General features: G+C 40.9%; 1 protein-coding gene across 9 annotated transcripts in view; it reads right to left on the reverse strand.

Annotated features, from left to right (window-relative positions):
- sorbs3 (sorbin and SH3 domain containing 3) overlaps window positions 1-12,938 on the reverse strand; it is a 23,104-nt gene extending 10,166 nt beyond the window's left edge. For 3 of the 9 annotated variants that reach the window (XM_010765810.1, XM_010765808.1, XM_010765807.1), the window contains exons 1-8: window positions 12,000-12,280; window positions 4,159-4,231; window positions 3,244-3,435; window positions 3,014-3,086; window positions 1,723-1,856; window positions 1,444-1,507; window positions 500-538; window positions 310-400 (exon numbers count right to left, since the gene is read on the reverse strand). In XM_010765810.1, the coding sequence (XP_010764112.1) occupies window positions 310-400; window positions 500-538; window positions 1,444-1,507; window positions 1,723-1,856; window positions 3,014-3,086; window positions 3,244-3,435; window positions 4,159-4,170 (605 nt within the window). In that variant the 5' untranslated portion in view covers window positions 4,171-4,231; window positions 12,000-12,280. Of the gene's footprint in view, window positions 1-309; window positions 401-499; window positions 539-1,443; window positions 1,508-1,722; window positions 1,857-2,635; window positions 2,681-3,013; window positions 3,087-3,243; window positions 3,436-4,158; window positions 4,232-9,789; window positions 9,909-11,999; window positions 12,281-12,916 lie in introns of those variants that run through there. The other 6 variants (XR_797832.1, XM_010765803.1, XM_010765805.1 and 3 more) reach the window with 5 other exon arrangements.
- Window positions 12,939-15,439: the final 2,501 nt, after the last annotated feature.

A 15,439-nucleotide genomic window follows, 5' to 3' on the forward strand; every position in this document is an offset into this window, starting at 1 on the left:
GTGACACGAAAAAAATGCGAAAATCGTGTTGGTGAAGATTACATTAATTTCGTGACTATAACACAAAATGCCGTTAGACTGGGCTGGCCATATGACAACACACACTGGCAGCTTGCCTGTTTTCTCTCTAGTGCATTGCTGGGATATGCTATAAACTAGCTATCCTCAACCAGTTAGCGGCAGCTGACAGTGGCATAACACATCATTTAGATTAAATGTTTCAACCATCTTAAGTGGACTTCAAAAGTTTCAGAACCGCTGCAATATCCCCCCTGTGACCCTGAAGCCATCAAACTAGTGTAAACTCACCAGTCTGGTAGGGCTCCATAAGGTGTTAGCCTGAAGAGATTCTTGTCTGCTTCATTACTTTCTTCTGTGATGTTGGCAGATAACTGGATTCCTGCAGATCATGTGACCAGAGAAGATCAGTCTTAAGTAAGAAACAAGTGGTTGTGTAACTTTGCAGGATAACAATGTGGACTTTGGTTGATTCACTTACGTTCAGATGACCATCGGTCTGAATCTTCCATCTCAGGTTCTAAAAGTACAACAGAGAGACTTTTTTTAGACGGTAACACTGAAGTCGGCTACTTTGTAAGAAAAATCATCAATACATGTCATTTTTTTCAAATTACTCACATGCAATACCGATTGATTTGTCTTATAGTAAGACCTACATTTTAAACCACTGTGTAGTATATTAGATATTGTGAAAAGTGGTATATTGTGATGTTAGTGAAAGTATTATGAATACAGTAATTTAAGCAAAATGTACTTAGTTACAAAGTTAAAGTAGGTTACTGATTATGCAGAATGACGCCTTTCAAAGTGTTGTATAATATCAATATTACATGATTAGATATTTTACTGGTATATTATTGTTTAAACAGCTTTTTAATCTTGAATCTACTGTCTGATTCCCCCATCATTAAAAGTTGATCATATTTGTTGTAGGCCTACATAAAAAGTAAGTAAAGTAGGCTATATGTGAAATGAATGTCTTTGCTCTACGAGACATCATCGGTAGCACCTCAGTCAGATGCAGAAGCCCTCCTTTGGAATCCAATAGTCTGTCCAAAACAGAAATCACTTGCAAAGAGCTTAACATTTTCTGCTGAAACAAAACTAATCCAGAGTGGCTCAAAGCACCTCAGTGCTGCATGCAATGTGGTGCCATTAACCACACAAATAACAGGGAATGTGTCTCTATTACGCAACACATTATAGAGACAAATGAACAGCCTGGGGTTTAGATAAGTGACTGGATTATTATCACAGCCAAAACACAGAGATGACATAAGACTTTTGTGCTCTTTGATCATGTCTTATTCTGCCTCTCCAATAATCTGCTTGTCTGCTGGATCCCCTCCATAATACCTGACACTGACAGAGAGGAATTCACTGTGGTGTTGTGTTTGAGTAGAGGAGGAGGAGCGTCCTTACCCTCTGGCTTCTTGTGAATCTGTCTGAACATGCTCTTGTACCAGTCTCTGGGCTTGTTCACACTCTGGTTTGAGAATAAAAGGTAGAGTGCAGAAGGTAAACACATCTGGGGAATTAGAGCTAGAGAAAAACAGCAACAATGGATGAAGCAAGAACATAAACCTGTCAAATCGACATAAATGTACAGTTTTTCTTGACGCAGTTTGTTGAGAATGTAGGCAGAAAAATAATAAAAGTATAAGAACACATATTTGATAACCAAATGTATTTTGTTCTTACTGATCTGGAGGCAATGGGCATCCCAGTTTCATCTACTGGGCCAATTCCTGAGAACTTGATAAGCCTCTCCTCTCTGGTGGGAGTCCTGCTGCGTGGTAAAGTGATGTGGCCTTGGACGCCATTGGACAGTCCATCTGAATCATATTGCAAAACCAAATTTAGTATATTTTTTCCCTTTATTATACATTTCAGATGAATTTAGGTGTGTTATACAGACATGAGTCTACTTTCAAACTCTTACACATCACACAAAAGCAGTCCACATTATTGCGTACCTCTTACACTTCTTCTGAAACTTTAACTGCATGTTGTTTACTCTTTGACAGTTGTAATCTCTTACTCTACAAGTTTCTTAAGTGGATACTTGTAAACTGATATTTTTAAATACACTTCTTCCTTTTAAACACTTTACTCTTTTAAATGAATACGCTGTGACTGACCATCAAATCCTTTCAGGCCTCAGGTCACCACCACAAAAGATTGGCTAAGCTTTCATTGTTTATACACAATTTACTTCTGGGGCTTACACATGAGCTGTTTCTTCAACACTTTATCTAATTCCATTTCAGGACAACAAATCAAATGACACTTAAATATTAAACTCCTTTCAATGTTCTTCTACTCGACAATCTTCTACTCCTCACATCATTTAATTTCCCTGCTTTGACACTTCTTTAACACCTATACATTTAATTAAGATTATGCATTCAAATCAAAATGTCTTGCTCTTTCCACACTTACATTTTCTAGAGCCATTAGAATAACATTTTCTTCAAACATTGTATCAAAAGTTAATTGTTCCAGCCTCATGTTTACATGAAGAAATCATTCAATTCTAGTTAAAGTCTTAACACATTTCCTTAGCGCTTTGATTGACTTTTGTTATTCACAGATTATAAAAACTATACCTTACCTTGCCCTTGGTTTGGACCATAATAAGATCCAAAGCTGAGATTTGTTGGTCNTGTTCTTCTACTCGACAATCTTCTACTCCTCACATCATTTAATTTCCCTGCTTTGACACTTCTTTAACACCTATACATTTCCTTAAGATTATGCATTCAAATCGAAATGTCTTGCTCTTTCCACACTTACATTGTCAAGAGCCATTAGAATAACATTTTCTTCAAACATTGTATCAAAAGTTAATGTTTCCAGCCTCATGTTTACATGAAGAAATCATTAAATTCTAGTTAAAGTCTTAACACATTTAAAATGTAAAATAAAAATGTATTTCCTTAGCGCTTTAATTGACTTTTGTTATTCACAGATTATAAAAACTGTACCTTACCTTGCCCTTGGTTTGGACCATAATAAGATCCAAAGCTGAGATTTGTTGGTCCATTTCCATTCACTTCTGACACCTTGAGATGAGCAGAATTAAAGATATTTAATAATGGTTTCCAAACATATCCATGGCTGTCATGCATCAGTTTTCCACAGGGAGGAGCACTTGTTTACTGAATTCCAACCTCTAACCATTGTTACTAAACACAGCCTCCAGGAAACTTCTGTGCATACCTTAAACTCCCCAGATGACAACCCCATAGAGCGGAAAGGGCTCAGAGGAGGCGTGGGGAGCCCAGGGGAGATGATCACCACCTCATGGGTCATCACTGGAGAAGTCAGGATCTGCTGGCCTGAGGCAAGTCCATCATCCCCGGAGAAGATGACCCGGGAGCCATTTGGATCACCGACCACCTCCACACGTTGCTAAACATAGAGGAAATGAGAAATATGGATGAACAAAAACAATGTGTGAACTCTGCTCCTGTCATGTGCTCCTGTCGGCCGGGTAAACACCGCTCTCTACGGGAGGTCATGTGAACTTGTTAACTATTCTCCAGAGAAAAACTGGCCTCAGCGGGGGACCCTCTGATGAAAAGGCCCCTAATTTATTTAAAGCAGGACCAGTGGGAAGTGGTGTTCCACCAACTTCATCATCTCTCTAGCCACAACTGCAGAAAGGTCTCATTCAAGGTGCAGAGTGGGGGCACTGAAACAGGAGAGGACCATTATGAGCCCATTAACTCCCTATTCAGCAGGCCAGGGGGCGGGGAGGTTGGGAAGGGGGCCGCCGATGTCAACCTCAAAGTCCAGCCGTGCTAGCAGCGGTCTCCATAGTGATCTTTTTACTCCCCCCGTCCATGACGGCCAGTCTAGCTCTCCTATTGTCACGGTATGTATTTGAATCAGGTGCCGTGGTCCTCCCAGGGGTCATGGGAAAGCTTCTGAGCCTCGTGGAGAACTGCTATCTGCATTAAAGGCATGTTGTGTTGACTCTGGGCTAACCTTTGTGACACTCATGAGTAGTTCTCCTGGATATTGAGGCGTTAAATGTGCCTATTCAAGACAATGGGATTTGTTTAATTGATATGGGATGTGTAATATGCGATAATGGGAAAGTCAACATTTAGAGTAATTAAAGAGTATTACCTGAGACTGCATGTGATCAGTTTTGGTCCTTGTGTGACAGAGATGAAATGCTTGTGCCCAGCATCAAAAGAATCTGCAAAGACATGAGAAAATTCACACTATTTATATATGAACTTGCACTTTTTTCTTTTCAATTGTACAAAGTTTCTAGAGGAGTTGCAATAATCATCATGAAAATAAACTGTGTTTTATAAAAAGGGAAATGTACAACCCCTTTAAGATAAGAGTATTGTCCGAACATGATGATAAGGTTTTTGTTTTTCATTTTCTTTGTGGCAGATTTTACATTTATTTAGATTCAAACACAAAAGTAATCTGTTTTGAATCTTCAATCGGTCACCACATTTTCAAATGTTTCTCTATCCTGATGTTTCATGGAAATACAGACACGTCATATTATCACACAGTCTTAAAGAGGAGAGCACAGACATAAATACAGTTTTATGTGAAGCCCTTTGTTTAATTGTGTGTAGATAAGGGCATTGTTGAATGAGAGTTGTAGATCGGTTACATTGTTTTTGCAGATTTCCAATGTATATCATACATATTTATTCTGAATCTTTCAGCATGCCCTTTTTTAACCCTTTGAGTCATTATTGTGTGGGTTTCCACAAAGCCTCTCAGTCATAAATCACATGTTGTATCCAGACACAACTGTTCCATTATTCCAGCCCACCAGTATTCAGAAGACGGAAAGTTGGCGTCACTTTCCCCTGGTACTAAGGAAAAACCCACCCAAAAAACGAGTGTGACTCACAAGCCTGCTTCACTTTCCCACTCATACAATGCCCTAATAAGCTGGACTGAATGATGGAGAGGGTCTGCTACTGAAAGCGAAGCTCCTAATCAATTGCACCTCAGAAAACAGATTAGGGGCTGCTGTTTCAACTTCAAAGGCACGGGGAGGATGAGGGGGAGGCCATTTCTGCTCCTGTATGCGGCAGACACCTCTCATCTACAGTGGCTAAATGGCCAATAATAACTTTGCAGGCATAGGAACCACAAACGCCATTCAGCCCCTGTAACCCTGCACTGTAAAACCAAGGTTAAGTGGTTAAGTCTTTGTGCACTGTGTGGATATAATGTATCTTATCTTGGGAGCAAAACAACAGATTGTAATGAAACCGTATCAGTATTATGGTGCAAGCTATGGTTATGCAGCTTGGCAAGAAGCTAATGATCAAGTGTGGCTACTAGTACTACATGCTGAGAGCTGCCCAACCCAATTAGCACTAATGAGTTCTCCATGTGGCATTTGCAACTGTGCATTAGGGTCTATAATTATTGTGGCCAATTCCAAGAAGCCTATATTAACTGTGTCTCTGTGCACAGGGTTAGGACACAGCACAGAGAGCATGCACTGATAGGATCAATCCTCCTCTTTCCAGAAAAACGATGTCACTCCATGTGAGTCATCATCTCCTAACAAACTGCCTTACATAACGGGAGAAATATGGGGACCGGAGGATTGTGCCTGCTACAATACCATTACTGCTCAGGCTTGACAGATGACCTATCATCGCCCACAGCAATCACAGCCTGCTGATTATCCATCTGACAATAGACTACATTGCAAATAAGCCACATTAACAAATGATGGCTTAATGTAATCTCATTTACAATGCGTATTACCTGCTGGTTCTTATTAAGTCAGGATATCTCCTCAGGAGGTTGCTATTCACTTAAAAGGCCCCATCGCATTAATGAACAAAAACCTAGACGAGGAACTATTTGACTTCTTTTTATGAGTATGTCTCCACACAGGCCTCTTTAAAACAGGAATTCTTAAGAGCAAACAAAGGAGTTACTTCTTTTTAAATATAGCAGCTTTGTTCACACCCATTCATTTCAAACTAGGATTGGTAACTCGAAAACATATGAAAAATGATATTAATAAAATGTATATTTAAAAAAGGTGCAATCCAACAAATAATAGGACTTTTATAACATGTAGGGAATCACAGGAAACACAATGAGAAATGGTCAATTTTGAAGCAGCGGTGAAGAAGATGTTCTGAATTTTAGTCCCTAGTAATGTGTAAAATCCTAAAATGCAACCTAATAGCTTACTTTCTCAACTCCTAGATGTTCTGCCTTCTGTTAACCATTTCAAGTTTCAGGAACAAGCCAAGATAAAAGGCATGACTGACCCTTTTTTTACTTTTACTTTAGAAAGCTCTCTCCAGAAGCAATAGAAGAAAATTGACGATTGTTCTCTGAGGCCAAATATTCCTACTGGGTATTAATTCAATAAGTGTAAAATTGACGAAATTCCCTTTTGATACGCACTGCAATGTATTACATGTATTGAAAGGAATGCCTGCAGTGAAAGCAACTCTGTGACACTGACAACTGCTGAAACCCCTGTTTTCTATTTCCCAGACGGACTGAGTTGATCGTGTGTGTTATGTAAAGAACAACTGATATGTGTCTTAATATTTTCTAGAGTCATGGAGCATTCTTTGTTTGTCCTTTAAACTGATTTTGTAAACATTGACATGGAACTCCCTCCACTCAGCAGCCAGAAATGTTTCATCGATGCCGCATCCTGATGTAAACTCATGTCATAACATTGCTCTATGTCTCAGTGGTGCATGCATTCCCCCTTCAAGAGCACCAAACAGGATCCTACCTAATAAGGACAAATCAGTAATGATATCTAGCAAGAAAATCCCTGTCCAGAAGTCTGGCTCTCCCTGGGGTGGCTCCGGACGCCCAGTGCATTTTTACGTAATTACCGAGACTCAACAGCCGAGGTTGCTAAGCTTTCGCATGGAGACAGGGCTCAGAAACTGCGTGAGAGTGTTGATGCTATCTGTTTGAAATGTATGAACTTTATAGCCCGACGTATTAGCTAAACCCCTGCTAGGTGAGAGTTTCATTATCACCACAGGATCAGTTTAGGATGGAAGGAGCCATAAAAGGCCTCAGCAGAGGATGAGATGATGCCCTGCGTTTTATATTTCCATCTGACTGCAGTGATTCTTATGCTGCATTCTAGCCATGTTTGAATCTCAAAGGCTTTGTTGTCATATGCACAGTAGCTACAGTGTAGTTATGGCAATGAAAACCTTAAGTCCCAGGCTCCTCCAACAGTGAAACATAAGACCTAAAACAATACAACTCATTTAAAAAACAATAAAATAGTGCAAGTAGAAACAGAGTAGAATAAAAGTAAGTAATGGAGATGAAGTAAACGAAATACATGTCAGAGAAAATACAATAAGCTAAATGTTGCAGGGAATGTTGTAAGTGAACAAGTAAATGGTCCCTAAAGTAAAGTTAGTCCCTCACAGGGTAACTGAGGACATCCAAAGAGAGAATCAGGGGTTATCAGTATGAAAATATCTGCATCTGTCCCCAGGGTAACACATCCGGTCTCGAAAGAAACACAGGGCCGAATGTTAAGCTCATTCAAGAAACAGAATTCGAACAGCTCTGTCATGAAATCCAAAAGTTGTGTTGTGATAAACTTGAAAAAGAAAGAAAAAAGTTTACTTAGTGAAGCAAAAGGTTTTTTTCGTATCCTTTTCTGACCCAAAGGGAGCGGATGAGGAACCAGACTATTATCTGAAGCTGCTGAGCCAGAGCAGCCCTACTCAGCAGCTAAAAGGTCAGTGAACTTCACCACACCCCTGTGATTCCTCTGAATCACAAAGGGAGGTTTCCATGGTCCGGAATAGCAACAAAAACCTGAATGCAATGGAAACAGCAAATTTGCAAACCTTGAAAATGGGAGAAAAGACCAAAACCATTCACTCTACGGTGATAGCAAGTGAGCTAGCTATGAGGTCACTATTTCTCAACTCTCATTACTCATCAAAAGTCTGTTTTTCCTTCCTTAGGATGATGTGACTGGGTCTTACTGAGAAACCCCTGACCTACGATGACCTCATTCTCCTCCACATGCAGAGCTCCTCGCATTGTTCTCTCTAAGAACAGGGCTGCCAAGGTGACCACACACACCCTCATGGAAACCTGACACACTGTTGACCCTTTTGTGATTTGTTGGTGCACTATTAGTAAAGTAGTGATTTGCGGTCATAGGGAGAATCATGATGTCCATACATCATCAGTGCCCTCTGAGAATGTGTCAGTAATGAGCTGGGACAATGACAGAGAGTCCTGAGACTTAAATAAACCAAATAAAACTGTCACATCTCCATTTATCAGCACAAGTGTTGTTCTCTGCTTCCGTGTGCAGGGTGAGGAGAAGTGCTGAGTTAATGATTGACTTCATAAGGTGGGAACTACTGCAGAAGAACGGATCTAAGTCCTGCTGACACAAATTAAGGACACGGGCCAAAATACAAGCTCAATATTTGCATAAGGTGGTCATGTTGTTTGGGAGAGCACTGACCTGCATTGCATTTGACATTAAACACTTGTCTACAATCTTCAAAAAGCATATACACAGTCTGATCTTCTGATAAAGTGTGTATTTCCTGATTGAACAACACGATAGACTGAAGGGTAAAGTATTTTTAAGCATTTGCACAGACAAATTATCACCGTAGCCTTAAAAGTTGCGTAACAGGGTCATAAAACATGGATAAATCCTGCCTTAATAAGTGGTAAGAAGGTAATCACGAGCACATTTGCTGAATAAATACAGGGGGTATTTATTTCTAAACACATTAAATGAGTCACTCAGTAGTTATGTGAGACGTTAGAGGTCCTGTGAGGTTTGATCACGCAACCATGCTGCCCTGCGAGCGAAGCAGATGTGCGGCCCATACAAGGTTCTGGAGCTGCTAGTTTATGATATGCAGTTATTGGGGGGATACACACATTTATCAGTAGGGAAGTATGTCACCTCCTTGTATGGTGCTCCTCCAGTCAGAGCAACAGGAGGAGTCAGTGTTTCTTGTCAATGGAGAGGCAATGTGTTCCCAGGAGGAGAATAAATCAAAGCCTCTCTCTGGGAGAATAACCCAACGCTGAGCTGAAGTTTATCAAACCTGTCTTTACAACAAACACACTTCTAATCATCCAGGATCAGTCCTTATTAGGGTGGATCTGTTAGAGTAAAACCATAATGCAATGTGTCGGACAGAGCATGAGAAAATACAAACACAAATCACTCAAAATCTCACAAATCCTCATGCCTGTCATTTTGCATCTTCAAAGCTGAGTGCAGCCTGTGGATATGAGGTCTGGCAGCTGGACCCTCAGTAATATTACAAAGGGAATCAGAGCCGGCTGTGGAAATCACCCTGACAGTAAGGGGAGCCACCAGTGATGACTGGATGGTCCTGATTTCAGGCCATTTGAAATCGGCAGCAGGATGGGAAAATAAAGTCAGACTCTCAGAGGCTCTGCAGGCAGGTGCGCCCAGGGATCACATGTTTGGAAACAAGGTGCCCTCAGTGCCCTCTCTCACTATGTAACTCACACAAGATCTTGCCTCCACAGATTTCAACATCAAAACATGGGTCAACTTGTTTTCAGGTGCACGGCAGAATCAGACAATGTACTTGTGGGCAGGTCTGCAGCACTAATCCTGTGGAGCAGTCCTGAGCCGTCAGACAGGTTACTCAACATTTACTCACAAGCTGACGACAAATTAGTTTCTATAGTGTCAATGTTTAAAATCAGTCCCTAATATTTAAACATACCAAGTGTACTCACCTTAAAGTGGCTCCAACAAGTGAACTCACACCTCTTTCTGTGAGTGTTGCTCGTAACCCACGCTGCTCTCTAACTGAGACTCTCCAGACCAGGACACACAATCTCTCCCTTTCTCTTTCTCTCTCTCTTACTCTCCGCCCTGCCTTCCTCCGTGCAGGACTTCCCGGTTGACAAGCGTTGCCATAGCAACCCACTTTCGGGCCCTCGTTGAAAAAGCACCCTCTGCTCTTGCCTTGTAAGCTCGGGGGTGAAGCAGCCCTATTGTTGTGATGAGGTGATATTTCACAGGGTTAACCAAAGGGGAATGCAAATAGTTAATCACCTCCACCGCCCAGACACTGCCCAATGACTCCATGACACCCCCTCATGACTTAATCTCTCCTCCTTTTTGCTTTTGTGTGTGTGTGTTTATGTGGAGGCTACAAGTAGAGAATAGGAGCTCTTTCTGTTCCAGTAGCTCTGAAAGTGTTTCAGAGTCATAACTCCAGTACACCGCTGAGTCCTGCTGACTTTTCTCACACAAACACAAGCAATACTGTTAAATGAATTATAGCAGAGACTGAAGGATGTTCAAACTATTCAAATCAGGAGATGCAGTACTGTATCTGCACAGATACGTAGGTCAGCATTCAAATTCCAGCAGCATGCCAAAAGCAGTCAAAGAGTCATGTCTCTAATCCTCCTATATAATACTTGCCCAAATAAAAGCAGGATTTCAAGTTAGCCTGCATTGCTGGCCAATACAGACCTGAAATCTTAAGTGCTGACAGGCTTGTTTTGGTGCTGAATCACCAGCAGACAAGGTGAGCAGTATACTAACAAATGCAATCAGCTGTTATACTCATTCACCTTGGGTTGCAGTTATAAACTCACAGGACATGGCGTAGGCTATGGCTGAATATGTGCAGTTAAAGCTTGAAATGTAAGGACTCAGCTCTTTTTGAATAATTCAGTGGTCTGGCTTGGTGGAGCGTAACTCGGGGCAGATATCCATTTACAGCCCGCTCTCTTGACAGGGTTGTTTTTGCCAACAGTTGAGTCGCTGAACCTGAGGGCCACGCTGGGAAGTGCAGGTTATGAGGCTCCCCTGATAATCTGTGTCCCGCAGGAGCAGACTTTCACCCCGCTGTGACCACATCTGACACCCTGTCACTCTGCAGCTAAATGAGGTAATCACGCAAGAGGCGATTGAAACTTTGGCCTGGACCCTGACACCTCTCCACACACTGGATCCTTGTTCGCTTTGTCTGTCTCTTCACTAAACAAACACAAGGCTTCACCAATGCCAGCTCACTTTTTTTATTACAGCGACACATTGTCAGATCAGGAGGAGAGAGGTATGATTTATGGCAAACACTGTCCGTTCACACTGAGTGGTATGTGCCAGTATTTTACAAGAGGAGCTCATTAAAAAAGATTCCTGTGAGTGAATTAACCATGACATAAATCTGTTACCCAAAAGCTACATCGTTTGGCGACTACAGTAGAGCCCCTGGCTTTTTTCCTTTGCTGTGAGAAAACAAGAGACAGCAAGTCTGTAGAAATCAGGATTAAATGAAGCTGGAGATGGATGAGGCGACTTTTAAACAAAAACAACACCATAACCATGAAGACAGATAAGTAGGTCTGGACGTCATACAGTGTCATTCATACCACAGGTTGAGGTAGCACTTTAGGAATGTTTCTGTGAACAAACACAAGAATCACGGTTTCTTTTAGCGGTATACAACATTTTTCGGTCTGAGCCTTGCATGGGGACTTTAGGTCACAACGTCAGCTAACAATGCCTGATATAGTCATAAATCCCCATGGTAACTGCTGTTCTTATTTAGAAAAGTTTGGTGATAAAAAGTGCATTTCTCACTGGAAAACATTCAAACCTCTGAAGCCACAACATGAAGCCGATTTTGAAGTAAAAGATTGGCATCTGACACAGTAAAGTCTGACAAGTAAATCCACAACTGTTACATAACAACGTCCTGAAAATTCAAAAAGAAACAGCAATAACGATGACAGCACAGATAACAAACAGCCCTTATCTTGTTTGTCTCAGAGGTTTCAAATTATGACAACATGATGCTCAAATCTGTGCCAGACGCAGCTGCCTTCCAAATCAATAGTCATTCAAAATACATGGAAACACCAAAATCAAACTCATGGCAAGCTGGAAAAAGTTGTCTGTGTTGTAAAATAATTGGTGCAATACTTACAATCGGGTGCAGGCTGAGCAGTGAGGTCTCCTCAGTGCAGAGGAAGTGAATGAAGAGGAAGGAGGGACCGTTGCTGTTCTCCTCTCCCTCTCCCTCCCTCTTTCTTTCTTTTCTTTCTCGGGCCAACAGGGTGTCTTTTATCTTCGGTGAATGATTCAGCGTGGGTCTGAATGTTTGACTGAGGGTCCGTAGGCGTGTGTGTGTGGCTTATGTTCCCAAGTTTCTGTGTGTGTGTGTGTGTGTGTGTGTGTGTGTGGCTTATGTTCCCAAGTTTCTGTGTGTGTGTGTGTGTGGCTTATGTTCCCAAGTTTCTGTGTGTGTGTGTGTGTGGCTTATGTTCCCAAGTTTGTGTGTGTGTGTGTGTGTGTGTGTGTGTGTGTGTGTGTGTGTGTGTGTGTGTGTGTGTGTGTGTGTGTGTGTGTGTGTGTGTGTGTGTAAGCATGCACTTTAAAGCTCATCAGGGAGAAGGCCCTTCCGTAATAGTTTCCATCCACAGCTGGAAATAATAGAGATTCCCATACAGGCACAGGCGCAGTGGCACCTCCCTCCAGTGTTTCACGTGTGAGGGAATAAGAGACAATTTCCATAGTCATCTCAAAGACCTGAATAACACACATGTCATAACAGCACTATCTATTCACCGTTTTTACCTCATTCACATCAGGAACAAAGAGTCTGGAGGGCTTTCTATGACATGGCTTTATTGCTCACCTGTCACTTTGCAAAGTCCATCTTTATATTCAAGAACAACTTTTTCTGAATACAGATGCATGCCCACACACACACACACACACACACACACACACACACACACACACACACACACACACACACACACACACACACACACACACACACACACACACACAGTTCAAAAGTCTCAGTGTTTCCATGTTTTCTTCCAGCACCATACTCACCCAGTATGAGGAAAGCCTTGCAGCAAAGCCAAGAGAAGTAGTAGCTACTGATTTCCGTTTTAAAGCCTCAGTCCCAGCAGAACTTCAGCTGTGTTTCTGTAACTAAAGAGAAAGTATAAAGCTTCCGTTAAGCGGGGAGCTTTATCAGTGATCCACACTCCCATGTTTTTCCCTCAGTCCGGAGATATTAGTCTGCAGACGCCTGCTGGATTCCTGAAGCAGAAGCCTCAGCTCTCCCATCCAAGTTAAATATTTAACAGGTTGGCTGGAGGATCAGCAACCAAAGGTCACAACTCTCTCCTTCTCTGCAGTCCATCTTCATGTGGAGATGACCACCTCACCCTCCACCCTGACACCTCAGATTACTCTCAGGGGAATCACAGTCCAGATGAGCAGCAAGCTAGAACAGATGTGGAAAGGAACAATTAGCATTTGCAATTTTCACTCCCAAAAAAGTCTGATAATATATTTGTAATGTTGGTAATTGGAGTTGTGATGCTGTAATTGTTTGTATATTAAAATGATGATACATTCCCTGCAACAAACGACTGTTGTGTCTGTGAAAGAGATGCAATGTGCCAAACTTATTTCCCTTTCACAGACTTTGTCCTGCAGATGTTAAGCAGTGCAGCACTGCCTCTTAGTGGGACCAAAAGGAACTGTGTGCAGTTTATATTTCACCATGAATACAGACAGGTGTCGCCAAAATCACAAACATGCCACCGTTAACCTGTAGAAATAGAATGAAGACACAAAATATCACAAAACGATCAATTAGATATGTGATTATTTAAGTTCAAATTTACCAATCTTTATAGGTAGCGTAAATCAGGTTAAGAAACAGTTTCATATAGATATTTCATATTTAAACAGTGTAGTGCATCTTAGGGTCACAGCAGTGCATGAATAAATAACATTAATGCACATCTTGTTCGTTTTAATACTGTCAACCACATGTGTCAAACTCAAGTTCCGGGGGCCAAATCAGGCCCTTAATAATTAATATAATTTTTAATTACTATTAGATCTGGCCCGCCGGTATATTGCACGCACACCTTCACTCAATACTGAGGATTTCCTCAGCTCAGAGCCTGACCCCAAACATTGATGGACTTGCACCCAAGATGAGATGCCAAGTATCTGGCTTAAACTAGCATCACAGAGCAACCTGAGTTTAATGCTTGTTTCCTTCTGCACTTTTTTCCGGCCTGTTGGCCTGTGGAAAAATGTAATCATAAGAAATGACTCCAGAAAAGCTGCAGATAGAGCCATAAGAAATGAATGCAACTGATTATTTAATGTTTAATGTTGTTTTTATTGGCAATAATTTAAGCTTTGTTAGTTCCAGGTTTAATATGTGCAATAAGTTCATTTCAATAAGTTTTGCAATAAACATTGAACCAGTCCGGCCCTCGACTAGTACCCATATTTTTATTTTGGCCCACTGTGTATTTGAGTTTGACACCCCTGCTGTAAACCCTGCAAATCAATCTGTATATTTTGCACAATTCTGTTCAATGCCACCGCTTTTCAAATCTGTTCACTTTAAATTACAAAAACTTTTTTGTTTATTCATATTTCTCTTTATTTTTTCATTTTTTTTTAAACATTTTGTTATAGTCCTACTATTTTTGCTCTTGTTTTGCTCTTGACCATAGACCTGACTCTTACTTAATTTAAGAATAGATGGATATTTAGATATCAGTTTAAATATGTTTACTGAACACATGGGTTCTGAAATGTTGATCTTCTCTGTCTGTCTGTTTCGTGGAATACCTGTATCTACTTCCTCAAGAGAAAACGCTCATGTACAGTAACACCATGAGGGTGTAAACAACATTTGTTGACTAACTCCTGTCAATCATGTAACAAATCTGCAGAACATGTCACAGAAATAGCAACAGTGTGTCACCTAATCTTATCTACAGCTGGTTGTGTAATGCTACCATTGATTGTGACTGATTGGGATGACCTCGGCCATAAGGCGTCTGGCGTTTATGAATTTTTAATACTGAAGGTCATCATTAGAACATAAGTATACAATGATGGTTCAGAGGGGGACTCATTCATTTGTTTATGACTCAGAGAATCCCGATCTTAATTAGGAAATAGATATTCGCCAAGTTGTTTTGTAGAAAGGATTAGTCCTAATGTTGACATCATTGATGTTATAATTTCTGCTGACCTTCTCTCCCACAGAACAGACCGGAGGAATATTTATTGATTCGTTAGTAGTTGATTTAGTGATTTACTGATGTAATTTAGCCTCTTAGCCTCTGTAATTAAGTCTAGCAACCTAATGTCTATTTAAGGAATGAAACATGTGATCTCAGTTTTGGGATATTTTCTAACTTTTATATGCACTAAACCAATAAAAGCATTTCAAACGACATCTTGGTGCGAGTTCTCCTGCCCTGAAGCAAGCCCAGAGGCGTCCCTTTTTCTAAACAAACATGTCATTTTAGTTTTTCCACACATATTATGACCTTCATCAACTAATGTCAAAGGGCTCTTGATTCCCCT

The sequence above is a fragment of the Notothenia coriiceps genome, unplaced genomic scaffold (assembly GCF_000735185.1).
Source record: "Notothenia coriiceps isolate Sejong01 unplaced genomic scaffold, NC01 NC01_scaffold00002725, whole genome shotgun sequence".
Lineage (NCBI taxonomy): Eukaryota > Metazoa > Chordata > Actinopteri > Perciformes > Nototheniidae > Notothenia > Notothenia coriiceps.